The sequence below is a fragment of the Ptychodera flava genome, chromosome 11 (genome assembly GCF_041260155.1).
Source record: "Ptychodera flava strain L36383 chromosome 11, AS_Pfla_20210202, whole genome shotgun sequence".
Classification (NCBI taxonomy): Eukaryota; Metazoa; Hemichordata; class Enteropneusta; family Ptychoderidae; genus Ptychodera; species Ptychodera flava.
In genome coordinates, this window is record NC_091938.1 from 25,385,279 (window position 1) to 25,412,923 (window position 27,645).

At 38.7% G+C, this 27,645-nt stretch overlaps 1 protein-coding gene across 2 annotated transcripts in view; it reads right to left on the reverse strand.

Annotated features, from left to right (window-relative positions):
- Positions 1–3,816: 3,816 nt before the first annotated feature.
- LOC139143088 (very low-density lipoprotein receptor-like) overlaps positions 3,817–27,645 on the reverse strand; it is a 44,738-nt gene continuing 20,909 nt past the window's right edge. Inside the window, exons 3-9 of one of the 2 annotated variants that reach the window (XM_070713251.1) lie at positions 11,555–11,683; positions 10,780–10,905; positions 8,672–8,791; positions 7,994–8,113; positions 6,396–6,536; positions 5,527–5,666; positions 3,817–4,412 (exon numbers count right to left, since the gene is read on the reverse strand). In XM_070713251.1, coding sequence (XP_070569352.1) covers positions 4,353–4,412; positions 5,527–5,666; positions 6,396–6,536; positions 7,994–8,113; positions 8,672–8,791; positions 10,780–10,905; positions 11,555–11,683 — 836 coding nt within the window. In that variant the 3' untranslated portion in view covers positions 3,817–4,352. The remainder of the gene's footprint in view (positions 4,413–5,526; positions 5,667–6,395; positions 6,537–7,993; positions 8,114–8,671; positions 8,792–10,779; positions 10,906–11,554; positions 11,684–27,645) is intronic. The other variant, XM_070713252.1, reaches the window with a different exon arrangement.

Consider the following 27,645-nt stretch of genomic DNA (forward strand, 5'->3'; position numbering starts at 1 on the left):
CTTATTGCAGGTTGGTTAGGGTTACCTTAGTCAGGTTTGCTCAAATTTTGAAATTTGCATATTTGTATTTTAGGGCGATTTTTCCCATTTTGGTCAAAAAACTCATCTTCACTGAAACCCCTTGTCTAATCAGTTTAAACAGGGTATGGAGGTTCCTTGGATTAACCTCAGTCAGGTAGTGAAATGTGCATATTTGGGGCAATTTTTTCCATCTTTGTTAAAAACATCTCTGAAACCACTCGTTGCTTTAAATTTGGTATGAAGGTTCCTGTCAAAATATCAGTTTGTACAAATTGTGATATAAAATCTGCAATACTGTATATCGGCGCAATTTTTGCTCTTTTTTCGAAAAAAAATGCCAAGAATCTTCTCAGAATCGGTGTATGTATGTAGATTCTAAGGGGTTACCTGACTCAGATTTGTTGAAGTCATGATAAAACTTGCATACTTATATTTTTGGTTTCGGTCAAACAAATGTTCATCTGAACAGTTGAGCTACGGTCAGATTGGTTAGATGTTAGTACTGAGGCAAAGTGCGCCACCAACGATGTACGCCACCAGCAATCGCAGCCTCCATTGATGTACAATGTACATGATGTATGTGATGTATGGAAAAGATCACTGGTTAGACTCTTTCCATCAAAAACTCTAAATAATAGTCTACAGCATATTCAGAAATATGCCACTGATATTCAAATATGTCTTATGTTCAGTAGTATTCCTGTAATTGAAAAACCAACCCACACCTATTATCTAGATTATGTTAAATGTCACAGTGAGCTATATCGGCCACCAGCCAACACTTCTTTCTGTATGATCGATGTTAAAGGACAAGTAGCTGACATTTTTTGATATTTTCTTCACTATTTTTGATTTAAATGACAACTACAGTTTCTTTTTCTAATCCTTAAAGCATATGGTAGAATTATGATTTCTTATGAAAATAGCATACCAAGGTGATACAAGCAGAATGAACAGCTGTTTCTCAGGAAAGACGCAAAACTGAGAAATTGGAGGGAGGAATGCAGTTAGATGTTTTGAAACCTTAAAGTCTTCAGATGCCATTTTAGAATGTTTTGGCTCACAGATGAAAGGACTGATATGGAAAGAAAGGCAGCTACTCTGTATGTACATCTGATAATTTTATTGGTGGAGGGCCTGTGTTTCCAGATTATGAAATGTGAGTACAAACAGCTTGTCCACAACAGATATGGTTTTTTTTTTCAGAATTTTCTGTTCTTCTCATTTTCAAGGATATTCACTTCAGTACCTATAGTAGTATGCGTAAATATTTAGTCATTTTGTGCCAGTGATGTACGGTTGACATCGAAAATTCTGCTGCTTAAAATTATGAAACTTGATAAACTCGACTGTACTGTCTGCAAAAACGGCATTTTAGATAAATGAGTGATTGTCCAATACTGCACCATCTAACCCTTTGTAATCAAGCAATGCTATATTTTGAACTTTTCTATACACTTGTCTATCCACTTTGGTATTTTGGCTTAGAGATTTTGAAGAGCTGTCTTCTCAACTTCAGATTATGGTAGTTCACATGAAGATGAAATGGGTTATCAATATTTTCCTTGGCATTTTCAGTCAAAAGTTCCTAGCCCAAAGCTATGGTTATGCATGTTGATTATAGACTTGTCGGTTAGACTTGGGTGTTCTTTGGTATGAATCTGGTCAAATTCCTATTAAAGTTAACTGTTTGCAACACTTTATGATACTTTGCCAATTGCTGGTCATTAAATCTGTTTCACAGACATTGCCTATCTAGTAGCTTTCAGGTTTAATATTCCTCGGGCTGACTTTAAGAGGTTTTGTGACGTCACCATATGAATTTGCATGTTAAGGGTCGACTATTAGATGTCGGGAGGGTGCTGAAAATGAAAAACGTTATCTCCAGAACAAAGGTTTAATTCGCAAAAAATGGTCACACGACAAAAGTACGAAACATTTTGTGAATAAAGCATTCATGTCATGCCAATTCTGGGAAGAAATTTTCAGTTTCTATGGAATACGAAAAAAAAGTGTGTCAACACTCTTACTACACTACCCCCTTCAGTAGCACTACTGTGGTCCATTCCTTGAACTATTCCAAGTATTCCGGTCTCATTGATATTTGAGAGAGAGAGAGAGAGAGAGAGAGAGAGAGAGAGAGAGAGAGAGAGAGAGAGAGAGAGAGAGAGAGACGGGGGTTGCGAACGAGGAGCCCGGGCCTGTGTACTCAGTCAATAGCACTTCGAAAATTTGGAGGCGCTTTTTGGGGACGACTGAAGATTAGTGGACACACCTTAGGCTGCGAACTAAGGGACTGGTCAGTTTCTTCGGCCTGGGGGGGGGCGGTGGATTCATGGGGGGGTCACCCTGTTTTTGACTTTGGTGATAGGGGGGGTCACCATGTTTTTGAAATGCCCAATAGGGGGGTCAGTGTGTTTTTGAATTTTGACACAGGCTCATCATTGCCTAAAATGCATCGTGTCAGCCACAAATTTCATCCAGTTGCATTTTTCAGCGCGCCCTTCAGGCGCGTAACTTTAATAATCAGACATATTTTTCAGCACGCCCAACTTTAAGATATCAGGCATACATATATCAGAGATATATGTATGTTCAATATTTTTAGCGTGCTCTTCGAGCGCATTACTTTAATACATCAGACATTTTTCAGCACACCTTTCCTGTGCATTACTTTAATTATACAAGACATATATATCAGAGATATCAGGATGTTTCATATTTTTCTCCGCGCCCTTCGGGCGCCATACTTAAATAAATCAGAGATATATGCCAGAGATATCTTGATGTTTGCTAAGTGAAAGTGTACTATTATGAAATCTGCATTTCATATGAAAAGCATGACAAATTCCTGATACTTTTCTGTTCTCTCTATGAGAATTCAGTATGAGAAAGCAACATGCACAAATATCAATGTTACAAGAAAAGGTCATCTCAGACTCTGCACACATCAGATTTGGATAAAATGCCTCTCTATGGTTCCTCAGGAGATTTAATTGGATGGCTGGCAAGTCTTAACACCCATCAAAATTTTTGATTTACTGCTTTTTCCTGTTTGATATTAATGATTGACATCCATTTCTGTACAACAGTTCAGGACATCTGGTTAAGCATAGAAAGTGTGAAATACATTCACAGCTCATTCAAAATGTACTGTATTCAAACTTTAAGATTGACACTTTGAAATTCCTATCTTACAACTGACATGCCAACAATTTCATTAAAACACAGAATGACTGTTAAAATATAAATGTATGTAAAATATAATATATATATATATATATATATTATATATATATATATATATATATATATATATATATATATATATACAGTATTATATTATTACATATTACAGTTGTCGCGTGCAGGGGGGGGGGGGGTCACCCTGTTTTCAAAATTTGGAATAGGGGGGTCACCCTGTTTTCAAAATTTGGAATAGGGGGTCAGCCACTTTTTGACGTCGGCAAAAAATAATCCACCGCCCCCCCCCCCCCAGGCCTAAGAAACTGACCAGTCCCTAAAAGAGATTTCAGTCTTAGGGGGTCTCTAAATAAAAGAAATGCTATAAGTGGACTCCCTCGGTTACTAACAATTCAAACAATGTTCTTTTGTAATCTCTAATCTTCAGTCTTGTCCACTTACTTGTCCCGCCGAGTGAAAGTCTGTGATAAAGCTACTAATACACGTGACTGGATACCTTTAATTCCACAGCACAACGTCATGATCCTGATCCTCGGTAGCAGTTAAACAAATACTTTGTGATTCATGTACAAACACAACATATACCACACGTAATGGCTCAACACAGTTTTATTGCTTTTTTGTGTGTCGTTGATATTTTTTCAGCCAATGGAAATTAAAATCCGCGCTCTTGTAAAATATGCTAAATAGCTGATTCAGACAATTACAAATCCACAAAAATAGAGAATTGGCTTTATTTAAGTCTAAGCACAAAATCTAATCGGCAAACAAAGCGGCGAAATGCCACGTAGAAATTGTTAATTAACAGACACCAACGTGTCCATTCTACATTCCCAAATTAATACGGAAGAAACTATCCATATACCAATGTCTTGCTCAAACTTCTTCTCAAATCCGTGTGTAAAATATAGTTTCAAACCGATATGTACAACTATGAACTGGCCTTCCTGTTTTTTAAATAAAATTTGCGGTCTTTGCAAGTTAGTCGATACATTAAACATCCTCTCTTTATATGGCGAATAAGAAATGGAACAATGAGACGATATGTGTGATGTGAACGCGACGGGTACAGCAATTTATTTATTGACGGCTGTAGGTTTTCGCGTACTCAACCAAGGGAAGTTCGTTCACCAGATGCCCGTCGATGTCTCACGGTCAGATGTAAAATCAATTTCACTTGCAGAGCCCTGAAAGACAAACACAATAAAAACACTCAGTTTATGCGTTGAACAGGAAAAGTTGGAAACTTATAGGCTGATGTTGGAGTCATACATAAAATGTACTTTCCCAATAATGTTGCAAAGGTATGGATTTATACTAGATGCTGAGGGGAACTTTTGTGTGTATTTGTGTGTGTGTATGGGGGTTGGGGTGAGGGATGGAATGGCGAAAACAAACAATCGTTTATAATCTGCTCAGTCAACAAAATATTTTCCAATTGGTTTTTATTTGGAAAGAAATAGTCGAGCTGTTTTATCTAAACTCTGCCGGGGTGAAACATTTTTTTAACATTTGTTTGGAAAACGTTTTCCCATCTTAAGTCTTAGATTCATGTGTCGAGAAGATGCAACACGCCGGTCTAACAACACTTTTGCTTGTATTTGAACATGAAGCAATAGTGGCGCTCAGAATGGATTCACGGTTACACTGCCACCAGCGGCGACCTTCTGGGGCCACAGGTTTTTATTGTCTTGTCTTTTTTACATCCGTGTGATTCTTTGTGTGATACATTTTTGCTTTTGTATATATTCATTAAATTTTTTTCAAATTTACGGTTTCAAATGGTTCCTTGTCATTCCCTTATATACCACTTAAGTTGACTGCAAAAGTTTATTGACAACAGGACAGCCTTTATGAAGCTGGAATTAGACCTGCTTTCACTTTCGCATTCAGTTTTGGACACAACAAACTTTAAGAAACTTTATACATTTTATCACCTGTAATAGAGATATCCTTCGGTATTGCTTTCAAAGGTTCAACAAAGTCAGCCATAAATTCATAATTTTGTAAATGGCCGACTCGTGGGCATCTGAAACTGAATCGAAACTGAAACCGAAACCGAGTCAAACTTGAACCAGTGTGCAGGATATACCTTGTATAAATTTTGAAGCATGAATGAACCCTATGCCGCATACCAGCACATAATATGAAATGTTGATAGTGAAGTTACATTGTTTGTTTGTTTGTTTGTTCGTTTGTTTGTTTGTTTGTTTGTTTAAAGGGATATTTTTTGCCAGGGCACTGGTGTCGAATTCATCCTACCCATTGCAGTGTTTACCCCATGTCCGTGTGGATACTCACCGAGTCCAAACCAGCAAAGTCACAGTTTAGTTCATCGCTACCGTCTAGACAGTGAACTTCATGATCGCACAACCATTCAAAGTATATGCATTGGGTATCGCTCAGGCATTTTACCATATCCTTCGGGCAATCGTACTTTTCTGCCGAGAAACACATACAGTCGTTCGTGAGACCAAAAATAGATAAAGGGAATATGCGCCTCGAAGTCAAAGAACTTTTGCTCGAACTTCCTTCCTCAAATGAAACTTTCAATTATTCTCTTACCTACTCAAGAATAAAAATTAGCGGTCACCGTACAAAGTTTGACACTACAGTTCAAAATTACCAAACGTTTACTGATATTTGAAATTCAAAATGCCCACCATCCCTGTGTGAACACTATAAAGAAAAATAAAATTTTGGATTCTTGTATAACCAAGACTGTGAAAATTTTCCTTTATACTCAAAGAACTTGAAAATGAGCCCCCGTAAGTGGTAGATTAGGAAAAAAAATTGCAAAGTTCTGCTGAATGTCAAGGACAAAAATATCGTTTTCAAATCATTGGCGTTCCATGTATATGATAGTACAACTATGTAAACAATATTTGAGTATTCAACTAAGTCAGCACTGGGAATTAGCTGTACGGAGGCCTATCAATTTTACTTGCAACACAAGCATTTCTACCGTCATAGCAAAGCAACATCAAACTCCAGTGCTTGAATGTGTTCACATTGTAAAGAAAGGCAAAATCCCTTTGCAGAGTGTGTTCATATAGTGCACATATTTAGATGACATTGCAGTATCTGGGACTACAACAGTGCTACAACAGAGGCGAAGCAAAACGTGGGAAAGGCAGCTTCAGCTTTGAGACTGTCTCCGGTACACTTACCACATCCCCACTCATCGCTGCCGTCACTGCAGGCTTCCCTGCCATCGCATCGCAATCTATTCAGATAACACTGTTTCTCGTTGGCACATTTGGTGGTGACACCATCCAGGCAAAGCGTCCAGTCCAGTTCTTTGTCGTGTCCTGTGATTGTAAAGCAAATAACAATCGTGAGAAAGCAGCAAAGAATAACAGAAAACAGGAGAGAAAAGAGAAAGAGTGTACACATCTTTACCTCCTCAGCGAACACTGTTCTTTGCTTCTCAACCCCGTTTTCAGTGATAAAAATGTCATTAAATAATGAATTACATAGTCTTTTTAAAGTAATTTCCTGCTGGTCTTATTCAATGTGAGCCCTCACACGTATGAATAAATGTATGCATGATGAGTCTGTTGGTGGCCCAAAATCTCCTGAGGTTTTAGTCAGAGAGGACAGATACATGCACCAAAAATCTGTTCATCCTGTCTACATTGAACCATTGATAGGTTTTGAATTCTTGAAGTTCATTGTTTGTTGCCAGGCCAGTACCGAAAATTTCAAATTCGATTTAAAATTACCAATGCACTTGAAAAACTTATGCCATTAAATAAACTACTTTCCGATCTTCAATGGCAATATTACACTGATATCCGAAAGTAAATTCAAACCTGACAATAAAATTGAAAGTCAGGCAGGAGATTAGCAGCTCTATCATTCAACTTATACTTTGCAAAATGCAGTTTCTTGTTCTACGTATACTCCAAACACTATGTTGAAATGCCCATTGTTCAAATTATCAATATTGCTTGCATCAGTGCAGAAGTCTCTTCTCCGGGTGGAAGCGACAGCGCCCCCAGCAGAGAGTCTGGATCACCGAGACTATATGCAGAGCCAGTGTTATTGTTGACAAATGGGTTTTAGTACGGACTCTTAGGTATCCATTACCAGCAATGATACTGCATATTATACATAATGCACAGTGTTAGCAAGACTAATACTCAGTATTTCGCCATTATTGAAACAATTCAGGAACGTACTTGTTTTCCAGAACAGAAATCATGAAAAACGTCAAAAGTTACAGCTACTGACCCTTTAACAAAGTTAACCAAAGCAAATATGTGAATGTTGATTCACTATGAATAAGATCACGGTATCAGGTTGCTGAAAACCTAATACTCCGGTATATAGTGAATTAGTCTGTATGCGTTTGTATTCATGAAGTTTCTTAAAAGCAGTTTCTCAACATTCACAGGTTATTAAGTTTGTCAACTTAGTACATTGAAACCAATTGTATTTATCAAATTAACAATGATCAGTGCAGGTATTGGTGGAATTTACTCGCTGAATCTTGGAAAAGTAAACATTGTAGGGAGACGAAGTTTAAACTGAATATGAGAAACAGAACAAAAAACTGAAAAACTGCGACCAATCAAGGTGCATTTTTTGCCGTCGGCACAGAATTTCTTCTAACCACGGTACGTACTTACCATAGAGAGACACACTTCAAAGCGACTTGTACTTTAACCACAGTCATTTCGTCACTTCCGTCGACACAGAATTTAATCGAACCACAGTACATTCTTTTCATAGCGATACACACATCAAAGAGACTCGTACTTACCGCAGTCGTCCTCGTCACTTCCGTCGGCGCAGAATTTCTTCGAATCACAGATCCAGGAACTGTTTATGCATTGTCTTCCGTCGCTACATTTTTGCCAATTTCGTTCGCACTCATATGCATCTAATTAAGCAAAAGCATGAAAAAGCGAAAAAAAAACTTAAGTCTCAAAAGACTTACGATTTTGCTCAGCTTTTTAATTTCCGGGTTTCACATTTCAAGCTTTCACTAGGATACAATCGTCTCCGTAATCATTGTACAAATGTCATAAAGGTGAAAAATTTGCGATCTTCAATGATTTCTCAATTATCGAGAGTTGTCACCAACACACATATCAAAGGAATATCCTTTGTGATCTAAGTGATATGAAGGCCGTTCTTATCTATCCTAGAACTACTAAAATGTGTTGGAATAAAAATATTGCGTTTCTTGGATGAACGCGCACGATTCTTCATCAAATACTTTATAATTTCAACTCAAAAGCTTTTGTGAATCTCACTGTGAACTTGTACGGTTGTTTTGTTTCAGGTATTCTATTTATTTGCAAACTGAAACAATGGGCATTCGATATCAGTAGCAATGGCGGAGCTGACACAATTGAATAAAAGACGCAATTTTCAGTTGTTATGTGCAGGGCGCTCTCACACCACAAAGGTGGCAACAGCACTGTATTATACTCACGGCAGTTTCTTTCATCGGAGCCTGACGCGCAGTCAACAACGCCATCACACGTCCATTTCTTCTCATAACACTGTCTGTCGTCGTCGCACTTTACCATGCCAGGCGGACACGTCATCTCTTCTGAAGTATAACAAATATTGCCCCAATAAAAAGCCTCATACAAATTTGATTGCCAACATTGCAATTTGATAGTTGCAGTATTTTTTGCACATTCAAATCAAAGGGGTTACATTTAAAAGTGTTTACATACCAGTATATTATACGAAGTGCGATACATTACATTTTAATGACAGACATTGAGACAATTAGATTCTATTTTACAAATAATTCGTCTTACACAAGTTTTGAGCACATCTGTGGAAAGCTAGGTAAAATATTTTCACCCGTAGGCAGCGTTAAGTAGTGCGCACCTCGCTGTGTGAAACACGAGGATCGCGGAAGGTTAATATGCAGTGCAGGGTCAGAAATCAGGGCATGCGCTAGCCCTGCGTACGATGCTGTGTGTTCCGCTACAGCTAATAGCCCCGCTCACCACAGCCCTGCAAAGACCCGTACGTAGAGTTGGTGACTTCAAATCCATTTTTGGACTTGACGTAAAAAGCCAAATTACTGCCGAAATTCAGCGTTCTTGGGCCCAAGTCGTATCCCTGCCTACCTCAGCTACTCGATCGCTTCCAAAAATGCCAGTCTTTTATTCTTTTTTCGTAAATAACCGTCGATGTCGGCAACTCTCTCGCTAGCCCTGCGTACGTACGCAGTGTACGCTGTGTGTTAGGAACGCACACAGGGAATGCACAGCGTACACTGCGTACGTACGCAGGGCTAGCGAGAGAGTTGCCGACATCGACGGTTATTTACGAAAAAAGAATAAAAGACTGGCATTTTTGGAAGCGATCGGGTAGCTGAGGTAGGCAGGGATACGACTTGGGCCCAAGAACGCTGAATTTCGGCAGTAATTTGGCTTTTTACGTCAAGTCCAAAAATGGATTTGAAGTCACCAACTCTACGTACGGGTCTTTGCAGGGCTGTGGTGAGCGGGGCTATTAGCTGTAGCGGAACACACAGCATCGTACGCAGGGCTAGGCATGCGCCAAAACTTTTGTAAGGGCTCGAGGAAGTTAATGTAGATCGAGATTGGCATGTTTACATTTTTTCACTTCCTTTATTTGACAGAGAGTCAAACAGATTTTACCAAGGCTTAACATGTCTATATGTTCACTTGACTTTTTTAGAAGATTGGCGAGATAGCTACGTTTCTCTGCTGTTCGCGTTAGCTGATAGTCGCATAGCTCACTACACCTTAACCACTGCCACAGGAGATCGCGTTCCAATCTCACTCTTTGTAGAAGCCAATACGGCAGCCTTTTAACAAAAAATGCTACGACCCATAGCAAGGGATGGTTGTAAACCTCTTGCTGATTGGTTGGCTCTTTTGGCCGATGCAGCAGATCTCAACGTAGTCTCGCATGCCAAACCTCGAACCTAGGCTGCGTGCGGCGCGAGCGGCGAAGCCGCGAGGTGCGAGTAACCGCAGGTTACGAGCTCGCAGCTAGCCGCTCGCCGCTCGCTCCGCATGCAAGTTCGAGGTCTGGCATGCGAGACTAATCTCTTCTATAGCAGTGGATCAGATGTCGTGAGGCGACCATCAACCAACGAGAATAGCAAAGAACAAGCAAAGATGGAAACATTGCCATCTCTACATCTGAGCTTCGAAACTAAACGTTCGGAACGTTCAAAATGTAATGGGAGATGAAACAAAATACACTCTAAATGCAAATGTTAACAAATAACTTCTGACGTTTGGATTTTATAGCTTCCCTTGTCAGTAATTGTTTCATGTAGGCGGGTAAAATATTACTACGCTTTGCAGCTACAAAAAGACAAGAAGAATATTCTTCCAATTTATAAATATTAAATACACTAAATTTACAAAACAAATACTCAGATGTGCAATGATATCGATGAAAGTAATAAAACGAACTACTATCTTCATAACTCATAAAGCTATCAAGTCAAGAAGTTTCTAAAAATGTCCGGAAGGAAGCAGCACAGTAAAAGTACATATAGAACTCTAGAGGGCACCCTTCACCCTGCTTGATTAAGCTTACCGCATGTTTTTGCTACTTCGTCAGAGCCATCATTGCAGTCAACGTACATATCGCACAGCCACTCTTCTGCTATACACTGCAACTGGTCAGCGCATTTAACTAAACCTTTAATGCATGTGTGATTAACTGCAGACATAGTGAAGCAAAGAAAAGAAAACGTCCATTTCAAAAATTTACACTGTAAAAATTACGATAAATGGCGGCCAAATTTTGTGAACAAGATCTCAGAAGTTCTGTACTTTCGTATTCATCAAGTATGTAATAGACTATGTATTTTGATATCACCGTATTAACCAAGCGTTGTTTTCGCCAGCTGTCATCGATAAGATAAAGTAAAACATTTCACGTATTTCATCAAATTATTATATTACATATGCTTTCGATTGTGTGTTTGTATAATTTGAGAGGGATACTGAGAGCATACTCCACTCAACTTCAGAAACGGTAAATTTTACAATGTGCATACGGCAAATGTTTTAGATACAAAGATACATACATACATACATACATACATACATACATACATACATACACACACACACACACACACACACACACACATACATACATACATACATACATACATACATACATACATACATACATACATACATACATACATACATACATACATACATACATACATACATACATACATACATACATACATACATACATACATACATACATACATACATACATACATACATACATACATAAAAAACACTGGTGTTTATGCCTCTTCGGCACAAGCTACCAAGTGAGATTAACTTACAACAATCTTGTTCGTCCGAGTGGTCATCACAGTCAGAGCTACCGTCACATCGTGCCCAGTCATCTGTGCATTGCTTTCCATCCTTGCAGGCGAATTTGAACGGTCCGCATGTGCGAGATTTATCCATTTCTGGGTGCAAAAAAGTTATAGAAACGTGAGAAAAAAGAAACATCAGTTTGAAAATCCTTCGCTGGGTTTCTGCCGTCCACGGTTTCTAATGTGAAACAGATGGCGAGGCGTTCGGATATCTGATATGATCTGACTTAGGAGTTTGGTACGGTGGCCCCTACACGCCACGGAACTCTATTACTTTTGAATATAAACTCTTATTTTTCTTGACAATATCTTTAATATTTGTGAGAGATTGTATTTCTCCACCGCAAACTTTTAATTTTGTACGGGCAACTTTATCTTAACATTATCTTAACTTTAACTTCTCGAAAGTAGCTTTAGTTTTAACAATAAAGAAAATATGTTTCTCAAAAGTATTTTTTATTTTGTAAAACAAACGTAAATTTTTTTCAAGATAACAGACTCCCCTACACGTCATGGAAATTTATTACTTTTGAACATAAACTCATATTTCTTGGCAATATATTTAATATTTGTAAGAAATTTTATTTCTCCACAGCAAACTTTTATTTCTGAACGCAGAAACTTTATTTTTGGGGTAAACTGTTTTTAAAAACTTTTAACAAAAACACTTTAACTTTTAAAAATAACATTAACTTTGAACAAAATATTTGTTTCTCAAAAACGTTTTTTATTCGAAAAGAAGTAAAAATTGTTCACAGCAAGAGTTGAAGATATTTGCTGAGCGCGAACAGAGTTACTTAAATGACATAACCTTATGTCCTTAGAGCAGAAAACTTAAATTCTTAAAGAAAAGTTTTATTTTTCAAGAGTAAAATTAATTTCTTTATGGAAAAAAGATTTTCTCAGAGCAGCAAATTGAAATATAGTGAATAAATTTCTTTCTCAATTGAGAGAAATTATTTTCTGAAGACGACAAAACTAATTCCTTCAACTAATTCCTTCAAGATATATTTTCCACATATGAGTGTGGTTTAAGAATTTGGTAAAACTGAACTGAGAGAGAACGAAAAAGGGATGAAAAAGTCAAACTTACTTTTCTTCAGAGCGAAATTTATTTCTGAGAGGAGAAATATTTCATGTGAGGGCGCAATTACCTATAATGCATAGCAAACTCTTTCTAGAGAGAGTAAACATATTTTTGGGAAGAGTAAAACAATTTTTCCGACGAGCAAAACTATTTTAACGGCGGCGGAAGTTAAAGTATCCCACCATGCAACACCCAAGTTTGATGACCCAGAGTCTCCGAGTTGGTAGCCGGTATCAGACAGTTCGTGTTCATGTCGGCTACATGGACGATCTGCTCTCCGAGACAACCATGACTGACATCATCGGCGATACTGGCACGCCTGCCCGGCCCTACCCTGCCTGCGTACGATGCTGTGTGTTGGGGCCGTATAACGCCGGGAACTCACAACATCGTACACAGGGCTACGGGCACGCGGGTCAGTTGCTGCGGATCCATAGCCCTACCATTCCCTGTGCTGGTTATGTTAACCAGCACAGGGAGTGGTAGGGCTACGGATCCGCAGCAAGCGGGTCAGTTGCCACTTGTCTGAGTCCCGAAGAACGGTTTTATGTTTGAGTGATTCGTCCTGACGGCAGACGGTGTGCGACGGGACCGCATTGGGGTTCTTCATTAGCTCTGCATGACATAGCCTAGACTCTCCACAGTCGCTGTGCCTTGTTTTGTGCGCGCCCACGATGGGCCTGCATTCGAAGACTACGCTATGCAGGTGTGAACACGCGCTGCCAGACACAGCGTCGCGTCTCTGAACGGCGCGCGTGTTCCAACAGGGGAGAACGCGAATCGCAGGGTCTCTGCCAGACTAGACATAGCCCTGCGAACAGGTCTGTGTGTTCCCGGCGTTATTATACGTTATTAGAGAGGTTTAGTTACACGTAATTACGTGTAACTAAACCTCTCTACTATACGCCGGGAACACACAGACCTTTACGCAGGGCTATGCATGGCAGGGCTGTGTGTTACCGGCGTTATACAGTCTCCCACCACATAACACCGGTAAACACACAGCACACACAGCCAATGTGTGTGATATTCATCTTTTCTAAGAGGAGAAGCCAGATTCGTAATTTATAGAAACTGAAACTGAACCGAGCCCGCCAGATTTGACCACAGTCGCGGACTGGTTTTGACTTTCACGTACGTGTGGTTTGCGGGGTCAAAAACGTGAAAGTCTACCAGCCTGTGGCATATCCCGTCCGAAAACACCACAGCTGTGGACCCACAACTACTGTTTTGAACCACGCTCGACTGTGGTCAAATCTGGCGGGCCAGGTTCAGTTCAGTCGAAGACTCTATCAATTACGAATCTGGCTTATAGAAAAGATGACTATCACACAACATAACATTTCACAACACAGCAACTGATGAAGGAATAGCTCTGGATGGCAGGGCTGTGTGTTACCGGCGTTATGTGGTGGAAGGCCGTATAACGCCGGTAACACACAGCCCATGCACAGCTAATGAAGGAATCCAATGCGGTCCATCCCGTCGCACAACGAATCACTCAAACACAAAACCGTTCTTCAGGGACTCAGACAAGTGGCAACTGTTGAACTGACTCGTTTGCGTGCCCGTGCCCATAGCCCTGCGTACGATGCTGTGTGTTCCCGGCGTTATACGGCCCCAACACACAGCATCGTACGCAGGCAGGGTAGGGCCAGGCTAGCTGCAGTACAGTACGGCAAACCGTCCGACCAAAGTCCCTAGGTAAAACCTCGAGGTACTGTACTGCAGCTGGGCCGGGCTAGCGTGCCTGTATCGCCGATGAAGTCAGTCATGGTTGTCTCGGAGACTCTGGGTCATCAAACTTGGGTGTTGCATGGTGGGATACTTTAACTTCCGCCGCCGTTAAAATAAAGTTTTGCTCGTCGGAAAAATGTTTTACTCTTCCCAAAAATATGTTTACTCTCTCTAGAAAGAGTTTGCTATGCATTATAGGTAATTGCGCCCTCACATGAAATATTTCTCCTCTCAGAAATAAATTTTGCTCTGAAGAAAAGTAAGTTTGACTTTTTCATCCTTCCTTTTTCGTTCTTTCTCAGTTCAGTTTTACCAAATTCTTAAACCACACTCATAAGTGGAAAATATATCTTGAAAGAATTTGTTTTGTTGTCGTCAGAAAATAATTTCTCGCCATTGAGAAAAAAGTTTTATTCTCTGTATTTCAATTTGCTGCTCTGAGAAAATCTTTTTTCCATAAAGAAATTAATTTTACTCTTGGAAAAACAAAACTTTTCTTTAAGAATTTAAGTTTTCTGCTCTAAAGACATAAGGTTATGTCATTTAAGTAACTCAGTTCGCGCTCAGCAAAAATCTTCAACTCTTGCCGTGAACAATTTTTACTTCTTTTCGAATAAAAATATTTTGTTCAAAGTTAAAGTTATTTTTTAAAAGTTAAAGTTTTTTTGTTAAAAGTTTTTAAAAACAGTTTACCCCAAAAATAAAGTTTCCGCGTTCAGAAATAAAAGTTTGCTGTGAAGAAATAAAATTTCTTACAAATATTAAATATATTGTCAAGAAATATGAGTTTATGTTCAAAAGTAATAAATTTCCATGACGTGTAGGGGAGTTTGTCATCTTGAAAACTTTTACTTTTGTTTTACAAAATAAAAAATACTTTTGAGAAACATATTTTGTTTATGGTTAAACTAAAACTACTTTCGAGAAGTTAAAGTTAAGATAATGTTAAGATAAAGTTGCCCATACAAAATTACAAGTTTGTGTTGGAGAAACAAATCTCTTACAAATATTAAAGATATTGTCAAGAAAAATTAGAGTCTATATTCAAAAGTAATAGAGTTCCGTGGCGTGTAGGGGCCACCGTAGTTTGGGAGTCATTCTCTCTATTCGTTGAGAAAACAACTTTTTTTTCAGTTCATGCTTATCTTGTCAAGGCCAAGGATTATATGCTCGATTCCAGCGCTAAAGGTATACTGTCTTAAAACCTAGATATTTTAATTTATAAGGAGATAAAAAACATAATGAATAAATGAGCCATCTGTTAAGTCACTTTTCCAATAAACGATCCTTCGAGACAGGTTTTATTTTATGATTCTATATAACCATGAAAATAGAGTATTTCAACAGACATTTTCCGGAATTGCTATTTTTCCTAGCGACAACGCCACCTACGACCAGAAGACGTAGAAGTAGGAAAATGTCCCGGGGCATTTGAAATGAAGAGTAATGTTCCCCCGGCATTACGTACTGTGACGATGGACCGACTGAAAACTGGAAAGTGAAATTCACATCGTTTGCTACACGATTACATAACTAATTACATAACAAGGGAAAGGTTTAAAGATATTAGAGAGAAACAAAAATTATCAATTAGTACAATACATTTTACGTCGAATGTTTTAAAATCGAGGTTTTTTACCCCCTTGAATAAATAACATTGGAGACACGGACCTATCTACAGCAGTTTTGAAAACGAAAATCTATCTTCAATCCCATACCAAATCGAACTTGAGACACTATATCGACATGGTGACCATGCACAAATTCTAAAAACTGATATCTGGTTCAAAGAGCTGAACATCAGCTTGCAAGAAGAACAAAGGTCTTTGAAAATAGTGTTTTAGAGATGGAGTGTGCATCGAGGAATAATTTCAGTGTAGCCCAGTAGACAGCCAGCTGCACACACTTTGCAACACCATTGAGCTGTTTGTTTTGTTTTGTTTTTGTTTTGTTTTTGTTTTTTTTGAGTGGAGGGTTTCGGTCGTTTTTGTACGGCGTTCACTGATACTGCCCGAAAAAATTTTACAACAAAACACCACGCAGCTTTCTCTGAAGACCCTTGACAGTCTCTTTTTTGTCTTAATTTGAGTGGATTCCTTGGTTTCTGACGCTTTGCAAATCCAAATTCCTTCACCATGCGTCATTTCTGTTAGGCCGCCTAGAGTGCTTGTACAGGTTTTCTGCATACAAAGATTCCTTAAAATATGCTGCTTCTCATGACTGTAAATTTTTCTTTTTTAATTTCCCCTTTTGCATTCGCTTATGTTATGAGTTACATTATGAGTCGTGTGTTCACTTTGTTACTCTCTGAAACAGAATTTCTGCTCTTTCGACCTCTTGCGGAGGCATACATTATGGGAAGAGCGTTATTATTGCAACGCATAATTATACACAACATTTGACATGCTATTTGCATACACAGGCAAGCATATCAAACTCCGCACTGTAGCATAGAACCGCTATAACCGCTATGGCGTGCCTTATCTGAATTCAGCCATGGGATTGCCTAAAGTACTAGCTCTTTAATCAGGGATTTAATATTCTGATATAGAAGACTCGGGTCCTGAAACTGAAAACCTATAGGCATTTGTTTATTTGTTGCATGAGAGATAAAATCATCTTTCCTTCGTCTATAAACTCGCCGATTTCGACATTCCGAGAGTGCAACACTCGCGGCCTTTGAGTCTGTTTTCAACTGAACAGCTCGATGACCCTACCGACGAAGGACTTGTCCAGGCAGTGAGAGTAGCGATAGAACAACATTACTGTCAGCGAGCGCAAGGACTTACATGCAGGTAAGCATTGAGTGATTGCACGGGCCTGAGCACTCGTGACTCTCGCTGACGCGTCCTACCACAAAGGCCCCTGACCTTGCATACTATGCCCCACTTCCACACTTTTAAAATTACAATTGTAACTTTTCTTTTGTTATCATCGCTTGCCATTAGCTTCTTGGAATAATAATAATATGTCCGAATAAAGCCCCCTGATTGGCAATATCATGGTTTCAAATTCTGAACATTTTTTTGCAAGAGAGGTCTTACAACAAATTCGGAAAGTTCGTTTTATATGCAAATGACTAATTAGCTGGTGTAAAATGCTAGATGACATTCATGAACTTTATATCATAGTAGCTATCATCGTTATATTATACCAATGTACATAGCAAGTTACGTTAACTTTAGTCGATTCAATCTAGGTATAAATCCCTAATTAGGAAAAGTCATTAAAATTAAATTACCAGTGCTTGGCAGTGACATCTGTTAGATGCTTCCTTACTTAATATATGTTCCCATGATGCATGACATATAGTGTTGTCATTCTGAAAATATCTCATGTTTAAAAAATGATTTTGCAAGTAGGTATAACTTATGCAAGTCATAAAAACTATTCAGTTCTTGTCATTCCTAAACGGAATCTATAGATTTTATTCAGATTTTATTCCAATCCGTTGGCGTTCGTCCGGGGCGTTCTTGAGGTCTGGCGCCGCAATAAACAGATAGACAGACAGACCGACAGAGACATCGATACGACATTAGCTCACATGTGTGAACATGTGAGCTAAAAAAGTAGGCAACCAAGTTATGTTGAGGGCGTTCAGCTTCCTTAGGTAAAGGCTTGTCGACGAAATGTTTGACGATCGACCCTAAGATTTATAGGGCGAGTTTTCAAAATAGGAAAAATGTGTAGACCAAATTATTTATTCTAAATTCAACTGTCCTGCTGTTGCAACTTGAAACGAAGTATTTATGCACCTAACAATGTTTCCCTGGACCACCAGAGGGCAGTGCGGGGCGACAGGGGGAAAATTAACCGTTACACGGGAATTTGATCTCCACGATACGCAGTGTCTAGAATTTCGACTGAATTATCTATGCATGTCTTCTCTTTTCCCCCACACTTGGGTATTTGACATATTTCTGTAGCCTGTGGGAGAGGAATTTGACACGGTTTGGAAATGTCAAATCCCCACCCTGGTTGGAATTTTCGAAGAAAAGTGTACATGCCCCACAAAACCCGTAAAACTGTGAAAATTTTGAACGCGAGAAAGTGCATGCACTCATTATTATCACCCCAAGATTGAATGGTCAATCCCTCAGAGATACAATCACCTAAACTAGATATGAACTGAAAATGCTCCCGTATTTCAGTATGTCTTGCTCATCTACACCAGATATGAACTGAAAGTGCTCCCGTGTTTCAGTATATCTTGCGGTTATCTGTAAAATGACTCTCTTCTGACATTAGTGTCCAGGGTTTGTAATTCATTAACATTGATATGATCAACATCACGAGCAATCTTCGTGTATTCGTATATATAAATTAGGAATGAGCTGAAATTAAGGTAATATGCACCTCGAAAGTAAAACACTTAAACTTTTGCTCAAACTTTCCTCTTTGAAACCTACAACCATTCTCTTACCAAAAAAAGAATAAAAATCAGAGTTGACCAAAATTGATTAAACTTGCTATGTTCATTCAGGATAGTATGGTATATTACATTAATGAAAGTCATTTAGCATTTTTACAGCAGCCTTTAGTAATTTGCATATTTAATGACCTTCACCAATTAGGGACATAAGATATGAAGAACACGACCAAAGTTGGTGAAATTTGCCATTTGTGTTGATTGTATAATGATGTAACAGTAGGGGAGACATTTAGCATTTTCAAGTCAGCTGATTACTAATTTGTGTATTTCATGACCTTTACCAATTAATAAAATTTAGCTTCAAGGAATTTGCCGAAGTTGAACGAACTTTCTATATGTATTGATGAGAGAATGTTAATGTAAGGGTGAAAGACACCGCGCATTTTCAAGCTGATTAATAAATTTCATATTTAAAGAATTTTCACATGTTGGCATATAAAACCTTAACGTCCTGACCAGAGGACATTAAAGTTGCTCCCTAATGTGATGATGCAATGGTATGGCAGCAGTGAAGGAAATTTAGCATTTTAAGGTAGAACGCACCTCGGGGACAGAAATTCAGGCCTTCAAATTTTATCACTTTTCTTCTGACCTGCCACTTGTGGGGGCTCATTTGAAGCTCTTGGCGATAGAAAAGTTTTCACGTCTTAGTTTTTCGAAAGTCGAAAATTTTATTTTTTCTCATAGAGTTAACACAGGGATGGCGGCCATTTTGGATTTAAAATATCGAGAAACCACAAGTTATTTGTCTCTCTAGTACCAAAGTTTGCACGTATAGGTTCTTGATTAACATCTGTATTAAGATTCATAAGGTATAGTTCTATCATTCTGAGAATATTTGATTTCTGAACGAGTAATTATGCAAATTAGCATTAATTATGCGAGCCACACCCACTAAAAACTTGTGATTTCTTAACATTTACAAACAGAATCTATTTTCAAGATTTGATTCCGATCAGATGAGCCATTCCCGAGATACCGTGCCCACAGACAGACAGACACAGAGACAGACAGACATCGGTACAACATTAGTTCACGTGTGTGAACATGTGAGGTGATAAAAGTTTACCGCTTGCAATGTGCTTTCGACATTCACAAAAGACACGATCAATTTGCTCAAAGGTTTCCTTACGGCAGGCTCACGCGTTGACAACACCTTCGAGTAAGGCTCCCCTAGGCTTGCTAAGATTTATTTATCGTCTGATTTCAGATGACATCAAGCTAGATCATTAGTGTGCAAAACACACGCACACACAATAATTTCAAAAGTCTGAGCACGAATTACAATTATGAAAATGGTATATTTTGAATATCATTGTTATTATTAAACCTGTGAAAATTACCCTGTGAACGGATGTGAAACGAATCTCCATCGATAAACAGGGCGCAAACGATATCATCAGCGAATGTCCCGCCTGCAGCTACACATTAACCGAGCAAATTTTCCGGCGATAAGCGCGAATAGTTCACGTTGCCAGGGTAGATCAACTTCTCTTTATATAATCGCAAGACATAGTATGTCTGTCGCCTCACATCCAACTCTCCGAACGTCAGTGTTGAGGCAGAGACCAGGCTAGAGACCTGGCATTCTGCCAGTGGAAACAACGGTTTTCCAATTTTCCAGATGAAGCCTTTTCAGTAACTGTCATGTTACCAAAGTGTGCCAAGATGTTAATGCATGCAAACGGTGGATAAACACGAATTAACTTTTTTTCAAGCGATGCTGGGAAAAGTAAGATTGTTATAGATACTTCACAGAAAGTGGAATTGCACGATGTCTTTGGACGAAGACGATTTAACAAGCATACGTAGTATTGTATTACTAGACACTGTGTCGGCAAATCAAAGCCAGCGAGCGGCAGACTTTTATTTCTTCACCGTCAATTGCACATTTACTTTATGGTTTACACTTTCAAGGCTTCTGCTAGATGGCGTACTTTTTGTTTTAACTTATATCCTTCTGAGATAAGGGATCGGTCAGTTTCTTCAGACTGGGAAGCGGGTTGGTTGATCCATGAGGGGTCACCCTGTTCTTGAAATGCTTAATGGGGAGAGGGGTGTCTCTGTCTTTTTGAATTAACACACTGGCTCATACTTGCATAAAGTACATCGCACCAGCCATGAATTGCATCATTCAGTTGATGTCCCCATAACTAATCCACCGATCCCCCAGGCCTAAGAAACTAACCAGTGTCTATTCGCTCTTTGCGGTATGGCTTCGTGAGTACAGTATCATAGCGTAGAATTTGTATCCTTGCACGGGCGATCAATGTACATTTTACCAACTGTACTTCCGCGATCGATGTTCTTTTGCTCTTGCAGTCACTTTTTCGAATCCTCTTGCATTTCATTTGATCTGTAAAGATGACAGTTTTCACCAAACTTCTTCTTGTATATTTTTCATTATATTCATGCCCCTTCACGTACGGGCAAACGTCATACGCCTTTGAGCAGCAATGCGTATCAAATCAGCGTATCAAGACAGGTTTAACAAAGATTTCACATAAATATGTAAATAGCCGTGTACTTCTCACTATCCATTCGCAACATCGCTTGTATTCACAAGTTTAACTTATTTGCACGTGATATTATTTTCAAAACTCTGGTAATTGAAACGAAAAAACAACATTAATCATAAGTGCACGTTACCGTCGTCGCTAATTTGTGATGAAACTTTTTGGTGACACCTACAACTTTTCGTTTTTAAGGTAGAACGCGCCTTGGGGACAGATATTCGGACTCTCAAACTTTTACAATTCTTTATGATCTGCCACTTATGGGAGCTCATTTTAAAACTCTTGGTGTAAGAAAACTTTTTACCGGCTTAGTTTTTCGAAATTAGAATTTTTTCCTCCACAGAGTTAACACAGGGATGGCCGCCATTTTGAATTTCAAATATCAGTAAATCTTCGGTTATTTGCTTCTCTAGTACCAAAATTTGCACTGTGACCCCGATTTTTATTCTTGATTTTGGAAGATAATGTTTGAAAGATTCCTTAGGGAAAACGAGCAAAAATTTAAGTCTTTCACTTTCGAGGCGCATACTACCATAAGCCCGAAAAGAAACACCGGGAGGTTTCTGGAGACCAGAACAGAAGATAAAAATCATGTTTGTCGCTGTTCGTAATTGCTGCAGAGTTCCTGCTCAGAGGGAGTGCCCGGATCTACCAGAGTCGACTTCTGAGGCATTTCTCTTGACGGCCAATTTTGACATATGTTCTTTCTGAATTACCGTTGAGTGATAAAACGATGTCATCGCAAGCAAGACGTTTTCCAGCGATGATATACACGGAGTAGTTCATGTAGACTACAATCTAACATATGGAACGCTTACGTTTAAAATGGTAGGTTTAAATGCATTCGAAAACCATCGCCAACAATCGGCAGGCACTGCTGTAAAAACCCGATGGCAGATTGTCAAATGATATTGAGTGGGCATTCTCGGTGTGGAATTTCCAAAAATGGCTGGGGGAAATTGGCGGATTTGATGTGGTAGAAATCAGTTTCCGACCATCTCGTTGTGGGTACTTCGTCTTATTTGTGCGTAGAAGCTGTATCGACTTGAAGATATAATGCAAATATGCTTCCGAATTCGCTCACGTTATATGGCGATGACATCAATTATCGGACGGAAAGGCTGTTACAGGATCCTATAACACACTCCTTGTCTAGATGTATCTATGCTTTCAAAAAGTGAAAGAAACTCTTTTACAAATAGCAAGATGCGTGCTATTCGATATGGCAAAAGCTTATGGAATAAACCTGTATGTTTTGTATATGGTTGAAAAAATATAATGCAACAGTAATTATAGTAAAAATTGAAGACATCTTAATATTTTCTCTCGCTCCTCCCCCCCCTCTCTCTCTCTCTCTCTCTCTCTCTCTCTCTCTCTCTCTCTCTCTCTCTCTCTCTCTCTCTCTCTCTCTCTCTCTCTCTCTCTCGTGTATACAGAAGTACATTCATTACGTACGTACGTACATACATACTTACATACATGCATACATTTTTATACACGTACATGTATGCTGTAAATTTAAAGGTGCGATTCGAAAAACAAGAGGAATAATTCCCTCCGTGATTATGCCTGGACAATGAATCCCCTATCATCAACAATTCTGGGGAACACGTCATCACGACCCTTTTCTTATATGATGGAGCGATTCTTATTGAAACGCTATTTCCTTACACGGTTCAAATTCTCAAACTTTATATAAATATATCATATTTCACGGACTTAAGACGACAAATGAAAACCCGGCAACGATTTATGAATGAGTAATCGATAAACATACGTATCAGATCTCTTCTCTCCTGCGACCGTTTAAAGTTTCGTACGAGTCGTGACTGTGCAACAACATAGTTTTCTAAAAATACATACTATTTCCCTCCATCGACCGTCTTTTCAAGGGAACGTCAGTCCTGTCTTTTTTAATGCAAAAGGAACATAAATGCTTTAAAGCAGCGAAATTCGAGGAAATTTCTTTTAGAGGAATGAGCGAATGTCTGTCGGATTTGTACCGAGATAGCTTCAAGCAGATCTTGCTGATACAGTTTGGCAGGGAACAACAGTGGATGACATTGTTAAGTTACTCGGACATTGAGTTCAATACAAAATTGAAGTTTGTGTTTTTTCTTGAGTTTGAATTCAAAATCTAATCATCAATTCGGTCGTCAAAATTACTTGTAACACGATTGTGCCCTTGGACATTCCGATGAGTTAGTTCTCCCCCCCCCCTCCCACAAAGACTCTTTCAGTGATAAAGGAGATATGAAGATGAAGCTGAAAGCGAAATATGGTTTCCGTGAATTTAAGCACGGTCGTTCCATTGGAAGGTCCACGGGCGTCCCTACCAATGGCACCGGGACAAAGCGGCGCTTACGATAAGCAACAGCGATACCACCCAAACCAAAGCTTCAGGCTGTATCTACGGTACAATATCAATGCAGAGGGAACTTTCGACAGGTGTACGTTAAAACTGATACATCCACACATTAGAATGAATGCATTCGAAAAACATGAGCGTCGTTCTTCCTTGAGAATCAACATTTATTTAAGGTATACTGTCACATGTTCCTATTTTGCCACAGTAACCATGGAAAAAGAAAATCTAACCAATCACAGATTTTAAGCGGGTGGCTGCTTTTTAAAACAGCGCCCTCACATGGGCATTTTGAATACCAAGGAAAGCCCCTTTGACCATATATGGGCATATTTAGAATACAGGTGACTGTATACCTTTAAGCACCACCTGGCATTTTAGTATAAGTAACTTTCTCCGCTCTACACAAATACCAAGTTTGCGTGTGAGCACCATAGTACTCCGGCAAAATCGACCTGTATCCGACTACATAGTCATGTACGATGTAGTCTCAATGGCGTTACACTTTTTTCCCCTTTGTAAGCTTTAGATTTCCTTTAGCAGTGACATCTAATGAAAGTGGTTTTATAAATGCCAAGCGATATGTACAATGCTCTGTCGCTCATTTATTTTCCTGTATAAATACAAGTAAAGCAAGGGCCATATACAATATTTCTTTGGACTAAATGTTCAGCCATAAATTTGAAAGTCAATAATGTGAAACAGAAGCGAATGTGCTATGCTGGCATAGCAGGAAAGTTAATTAAATTTCTATGGGGTTAAATTTGTACGTAACGTCACAAATTTGTAGAGATTTTATCGGAAAATTTAAAGATTTAGAAAGATCAGAAAGTTGCAGCATCATGCTAAAATATGATCAAAGTACATCGATGCCCTAACAAGGAAGTTGGAAGACTACCCATCTACATCACTGAGCTCTGCTTTGAAAGTTAGATGTATCGGACAGATAAATTTTAAATATTAACAACTTTACTTGCTTGCCACTGAGACCTTGCAGTTATATACAAAGTTACTTATCCGATTGAGGTATTAAGTATTTGTATTTTTCATGCAGATTTCAAGGTTAGGTTTCTAATGTATACTTTAATCACCAATTGATATTTCGGACACTGAACTAAACTTCAGCTCACATGTCACGCGTTAGGCGCGTGATGCTGGTTTACTGTCGTCTCAACTATCGTTGTCGTCTGCCGGTAACGAGATATTGTAACCGAATATCGATTTTATTGATAAAACGAATTTTTCGCACGATATCATTATCATTAGCCGGTGTATCACGCAAGTGTTTGAGCCAAGATAAGATTGATTCATATCAATTTACGCCGTGACTTTGATAATAAATAGATAAGATAGGATTAAGTTAATGTCGAGACTATAAAAACGGTTATCTGCAAGCACTAACGGAGCGCGTCACTCTTCCACAGGCCGTGTACTCTGGACAAAACTTTCGCGCCAAAATTGTGGAAAACTGAGATGTAACATTAACTGAACAGTTCATATCATTTATGCCTCTTTGAATTTTCATGCAATTCAAACTGTCATAGGTTTTTCCTATTTGAGAGTTTTGTTGGGATCATATTAATTATCGTCCTAAAAACGTTTGAAATGTGACAAAGCACATCTGATCTTTTGATGTAAAATTAACAATCTCCTTCATCCATTAAGTCTTCAAATGAATCCTTAAGATCCTCCCAGTGACAGCTCAAGCATCATTTGATTATGGAAGTGCGCGCCACGAAATGAAAAACTGAACTACTGCTCAAACTTTCCGAAGACAACTTTAAACCAAGTACTTAACGAATCAAGGATTAAAACGGATGGGTGGATGAATGGATGGATGGATGGATGGATGGATGGATGGATGGATGGATGGATTGACGGATGTATATAACTGCATGCATGCATGTATGTGTGTGTGTATGTATGTATGTATGTATGTATGTATGTATGTATGTATGTATGTATGTATGTATGTATGTATGTATGTATGTATGTATGTATGTATGTATGTATGTATGTATGTATGTATGTATGTATGTGTGTATGTGTGTGTGTGTGTGTGTGTGTGTGTGTGTGTGTATGTATGTATGTATGTATGTATGTATGTATGTATGTATGTATGTATGTATGTATGTATGTATGTATGTATGTATGTATGTATGTATGTATGTACGTATGTATGTATGTATGTATGTATGTATGTATGTATGTATGTATGTATGTATGTATGTATGTATGTATGTATGTATGTATGTATGTATGTATGTATGTATGTATGTATGTATGTATGTGTTCACCTATGTATGTGTACATGTATGTGTTTACCTATCTATCTATCTATCTATCTATCTATCTATCTATCTATCTATCTATCTATCTATCTATCTATCTATCTATCTATCTATCTATCTATCTATCTATCTATCTATCTATATGTGTACTATGGACATACGTAGTATAGGTAGTATAGGTAGGTAGGTAGGTAGGTAGGTAGGTAGGTAGGTAGGTAGGTAGGTAGGTAGGTAGGTAGGTAGGTAGGTAATATATATGTCCAACACTACTCGAAAACAGTATGTTAATTGAAGAGTTAATTGCATGGTGCGAGAACGAAGCGGACGGGACTGTCCTGATCGATAGGGATGGTTCCGCGTTCAGTGAGTTGAAAAGCAGTATGGAAACACGACAATGCTCATTATAAATTAGAAGTAGTGAGGCGAAGTTATTATGCTGGTTATGCAAAGCTGTCTGCAAAATGTCAAACGATACTCCTACGAAACAGAAGAGAAGCTGTAGACAATCCATTGTAACCCTTTAGGGAGTGTATCATCGAAAAAACTAGTTTGTAACTCGGTAACGTCTATATCAGTGTCTGAAGGTCTCAGTTTTAATATTAAAGGAGATAACGACGGTATAATAGGAATCCGATAACCAACGTGGAGGTTGAGAATCGGGTTGGTGATTAAATTACAGCTATGTAGAAATCATTCGAGCAATACCTCTCTTTAATGAATAATGTGCCATATATATATATAGTTTGATTTTTTGTAAAATTCAGTTTTTCGACGCAAAAAGAATTTGGTCCGTCGTCACTTAGGTTTGTCTTTGTGAACGTAAAATAAATGAAAAAAATAAAACAGGCAAACAGAAAAAACCAGCAAATTCGGAAGTTAAAGGTATACAGTCACCTGTAATCTAAATATGCCCATATATGGTCAAAGGGGCGTTCCTTGGTATTCAAAATGCCCATGTGAGGGCGCTGTTTTTAAAAAGCAGCCACCCGCTTAAAATCTGTGATTGGTTAGATTTTCTTTTTCCATGGTAACTGTGGCAAAATTGGAACAGGTGACAGTATACCTTTAAAGTAAGAGAAGTAAAATCTGAGGTTCATAATCATTGGCACCATTTGGCGGAAAGTTTTAATTTCCCTAAGACAGAAATTCATATTCCGGTCTCACCGCTCGATGACCAAATGTTTGGATTTAAATGTGAGCAAATTTATAAAGGCGTACTATTCTTTCCATCCTTCCGGGGTAAAATTCGATTGACGTCAGTCGTTAAACATTATACTTTTGGTGTGCGCGACGTATGGCGCTATGAAGAGTCAGTTTACCGCCATGCGGCGAAATTTTTTTCTTTACGAATACCGGCTCTGAAAGCGCTAAACCAGTTGATCGCTTTCAGGTGAAAGGTAGTTATCGCCTCGAAATTGAAAGACCTTCACCCAAAAAAGAAGCTATATCACTGCCCAAACTCCAAGTTATGCAGAAGCAGGCGATAAGTTGTGCCTGTTTCGGCGCGCAAAGTTACTTCATTTTGGTACGATCTGGAGTAACATGGGGACTATCTGTGCTCTTGGATTGCTTTTCGCTTTGTTTCTTTGTTTACAGTTTCAGCGTTTATTTTACTTGGAAAATTCCA